At 32.9% G+C, this 4,441-nt stretch overlaps 1 protein-coding gene across 1 annotated transcript; it reads right to left on the reverse strand.

The window, feature by feature from the left end:
- Nucleotides 1-824: 824 nt before the first annotated feature.
- On the reverse strand, nt 825-4,028 carry GLC (HXXXD-type acyl-transferase family protein). The gene is made up of 2 exons (XM_022891803.2): nt 3,467-4,028; nt 825-1,885 (listed from the first exon to the last, which is right to left on the reverse strand). The coding sequence occupies exons 1-2, from the start codon at nt 3,920-3,922 to the stop codon at nt 995-997; spliced, it is 1,347 nt and encodes a 448-aa protein (XP_022747538.1). The 5' UTR covers nt 3,923-4,028; the 3' UTR covers nt 825-994.
- Between the last annotated feature and the right edge of the window lie 413 nt (nt 4,029-4,441).

Below are 4,441 nucleotides of genomic sequence, written 5' to 3' on the forward strand. Positions count from 1 at the left end.
TTTTATTTTTTAATATAATAGTAAATTTTATTATTTTATGAATTTATTATATAATGACATTTATTTTTCATATTAAGTTCTTAAAAAAATTATTTAATAATTTTTTAAATTATTAAAAAGAAACAAGAAGAAAGTTGACTGTTCTGTAATGGGCAATAATCGGCTGCGCTAAGGATAAACATGAAAAAAAATAAAAAAATAAAAATAAAACTCAGTTGGCCACTAGAAGATTCCATCTCCGGTTGCCAACCTAAAGCTGCGAGCCGATTAAATGCCCAATCGTATCGCGTCTAAGAAAAGTCAAATGGTAGATCAATGTGATAATGGCCAAAAAGTAGCTCCAACCGAGCCGCGCCGACCTTCCGACGGCTTCCAAATGAGGCCTATGATTTTTCTTCTAGGATCACGCTATACTTTGTGTTTATTGCATGAGAAAAAAGTAAAATCTCCCATTAAAACTATGAATGTTTAGATCGAACGCATTATAATTAGGATGCTAATTAAGAGAATTGAGTTACTTAATTATATAATATAATCCCTTAATAAGTTTGCTTATAATATATTCACACCGACAGTTGCTATATTATAATAAAATAATTGGAAGTTTCCTTATATTATATCACATACACATTTGTTACATATATAGATATATATATATATAAATCTCATTTCCCATATCCTAATGGAGTGTATTTAAAAAATTAATAAAACATGTACTAATATTGTAACAGGTACTATAAAATTTAAAAACTTCTATGGCAATGAATTAAAATTAACTCACGTGTACAATAAAATAATACCATAAGCCATAAGTCATAGCCACAAGCACATGCAGTCCATTTGCAGTATTAAGCTTTGGAATTACAAATAGAATACAATACATTGCCAATTCATTACAAACACTTACTGAAATTGAGTTCCGTAATAATTAAACAATTACAAAATAACACAATAGACGCATGCACCTACTGAAATTGAGTTCTCTAATAATTAATTAAGCGAAGTAGTTCCTTAAGAGGCTCTGAAACTTGTCCATTTCCTTGCTTGGTAAAGACACCAAGATGTTGACTCCATTGTTTTTATCAATATCAGGGAATAGTAAGATAATATCCTTCCGGTGGAACACCACAGGGCAACTATACCTAGGCTTCCCCCATGGATAATCCACCTCATCAAACCCTAGTTTCCACCAGGATGACAACAGGAACTCCCCATCTGGGAACCCTTGGTATATCTCTCCCCAGTCTATTGCTGACCTTGCATACTCGTCCGTCATTCGTTTTGCTCCCTCCGATACCAGCTCCACCAATCTTGAAAATTCCATTTCTTCTATCTCCTTGCACTTGGCCATTGCATATGCTGTTAACACCGCGTTGCCGGCGTATGATCTTGGCAATGGAGGAACCAGCCTAGCCCTTATGTCAACCGCGTAAAGCAATTTAGAAACCCTATCAAGGTTGCTCCCTTGGATGGTTTCTTTGTCCCATGATAAGGCTTTGCATCGCCATACAAACGCCGTCACCACGTTGAAACCGGTAATGCGTGCTTCGTTTCGTTTTCCGCCAGACGCCTTGGCCTTCTCCTTGAGTTGTCCAATGTTGTGGGAGGTCAGCCGAAAAACCTTGAAGTCTAGGGCTTCAGATGTGACATCAAAGACGGGAGGGTTCGAGTCCTTGAATTTGGCCAGCTCAAGGTGAGGGAAGCTGGCACATGGCGGGGATCGAGAGGCTAGAAGTTGGCGGTCATTGCAGGGGATGACAGCCAGTGGTTTGTCAGCTGCCAGGGCACCCAAGTTGTCTAAGAAGATCTTGAAGCTTAATCCATCAAAAGTCACATGGTTGGTTAATATGCCCATGGCAAAACCACCACATTTAAACCAAGTCACCTACTCAAAAAAACATACAAAAAAGGATACATAATAAAAAGAAGATGGTGATGATCGTAATGGGCCTGTCAGATAATAATTAAATAAATAAACAAAACTATATATTTTTAATCATAATCAAAGTTTGTGAGGCAAAATTTTCTCTAATTTTTACTATTAAACTTACTAGTAAGGATTTGCGATGATCTTGAAGTAATTATGATTACGATATTCTCGCATGAGTGAAGAAGAGTACTATTTATATACCAACAAGAAAGAGGCTAAAGTGATCAGGATAGAGACTAGCTGTGGGACGAAGAAAAAAGAGGCAAAAATGAAATAATATGAAAATATAATACCATTAAAAGAGGTCACAATGTCTTGGGATATGATCACAGTGGTCATTAAAGAAATTCTATATCAATTAAATTTGGGCCGTGTAAATATATCAGGACTTATTTCACTTAATTTCATTTAATTTTATAGTTGAATGTCTATCCTAAAAAATTAATATGGTATCAGAGTAAGTATTATTTCATTCATTTCATTTCAATAATCAATTTGGTTTTTTATATATTTTTTTATAATTATCAAGTTGTTATGCATGGTTATATGCAACGTCCAAACTATACAATAAGTCCGTTTTCCTCAAATGTAACAATGAAGTCCAATTTATCTGTTACCAATCATTTTTAAATTAGATATCATTTAAAATTTTAACCAAGCAAAGGACACTTTGCCAGTCCTCAAAACCCGACCATTTAATGAATGGTTGCATGCTATATGTGTATTATGGATTGTAAAAGAGACATGAATGTGACATTTTCAAAATGAAAACTATGCAATTAATGCTAGCACACAAAAACAGAAGTGGTATTAATGAGATTCGGTGGGTAGATGAAAAGCAACCACTTTTAATTTCGAAGGAATCCTAAACTTAAAAAACATACGTACGCAGGCGTATGTAGGTTGTCTGCACTCACGTTAGTCACGTATATGCACATACGGACACTTTATGCATATGAAGTGAAAAATCACTCAAACTCTTTTTTTTTTCTTTTTTAATTATGGGCCAAATTTTTATGAATATAGGCTATGGATTCCAACCTTGAAATCATTATAGAAGAGCTTACAAAATATTGTTTCTGGTATTTATATTTCGGGATTTGATCGTTGATTATTAAAATTATGATTTTTTTAGTGAAAAAATTACTTGAGATATAAAAGTTTAATCAAAGAGGTTTTTTAAGCTAGACCGGATTTATTAAGTAATTTACGCATAATTATGCAATTTTAAACTCTCACATGTTTAAAAGTAATTTTGATAATTTAAAATATAATATAATGATACGATATAAAATAATATGAAAATGATATAATTTAAAATTTAAAAAAATTATACATAAATTTTACAAAAATAAAGAAAATGAATTTTATGTTTTTTGTGTTAATATATAATTTTCATATAAAATACAAAATAAACATACGAATTGTTAATATTTTACACAAAATAAATACATAAATTATTTGATCTATTTAAAAATTATTTTTATTTATAATTAAAAAAAATTTACCGAGCCTTTTCTTTTTTTTGGTTATTACCTGGACAATGCAAAGTGGTTGATCATCTTGTTCCAAGTTGTCCATGCTCTTGTAAATCAGTTGCCCAAAAGCTGGATTAGGATAAACTAAGTTTCCAAGACTATCCAGTGCGTAATCACTGGAGGCCACGGCAAAACCTATTCCAGCTGAATTACAGTCAATCTCTAAACGGCCGGTTTCAGGATTCGACCTCAATCTTCCAGCCAGGAAATCGTATGGCGCTAGGATTTTGGATAATGCGCTTTTAAGCTTCTCAGCCACAACTCGAGGAGGAAAATCCTTGTGCGCTGGAAAGAAATGGACGGTCTCTACAGGGAAATTGAGCACTTTGTCTATGTTTGACAAGAACATGGATTTTCTCTCAGTTCGTTGGGACGGAAAAACAAGGGAAACGTTTTGGATAGTGATCTTGAGGTCTTGGAGAAGACTTGGAGGTTCCTCGCAAATGGTAGCCATGCTTAGTTTTTTCTTTTTTTTTTTTCTTTGGGTTATAAAATGTCTGACTAATTCATGACTATGAAATCATGAAGGGCATGGTTATATATATAGCGAGGCATGCAATTATTAGCGTAGGAAACAGAGGCAGAAGCTTAAAATTTTAACCCACACCGATGCCGACAACTGATTGTTATCTTTGTCTCTGTACACCTATGTTTATGTATCTCTATTTTTCTTTTTGTTTTTTTTTTTTACTAATGAAAATAAAATTGGGTTTTTAGATTATATGTGGAAGTCCCAAAGTTTAAAGTTAAAGCTTACAAATTGGAGTTTCAAATTCTAAAATTAGAATGTCCAAATGAAAATCTTTCTTAAAGGTGGGGAAAGACTTATTAGAGTTGAATGAGAAGTTAGAGCATCCAAATGTCAAGTCAAGTTTTAGGCATAGCTTTAGCCCAAGCTCGGTTGGATTAAATTATTTTAATAATAAATAATAATTAATAATTAATTAATTTTAATTTTAATTTTAATTTTAAT

The sequence above is a fragment of the Durio zibethinus genome, chromosome 12 (assembly GCF_047325235.1).
Source record: "Durio zibethinus cultivar Kanyao isolate XHJ-2024 chromosome 12, ASM4732523v1, whole genome shotgun sequence".
In the NCBI taxonomy this organism is placed as follows: Eukaryota; Viridiplantae; Streptophyta; class Magnoliopsida; order Malvales; family Malvaceae; genus Durio; species Durio zibethinus.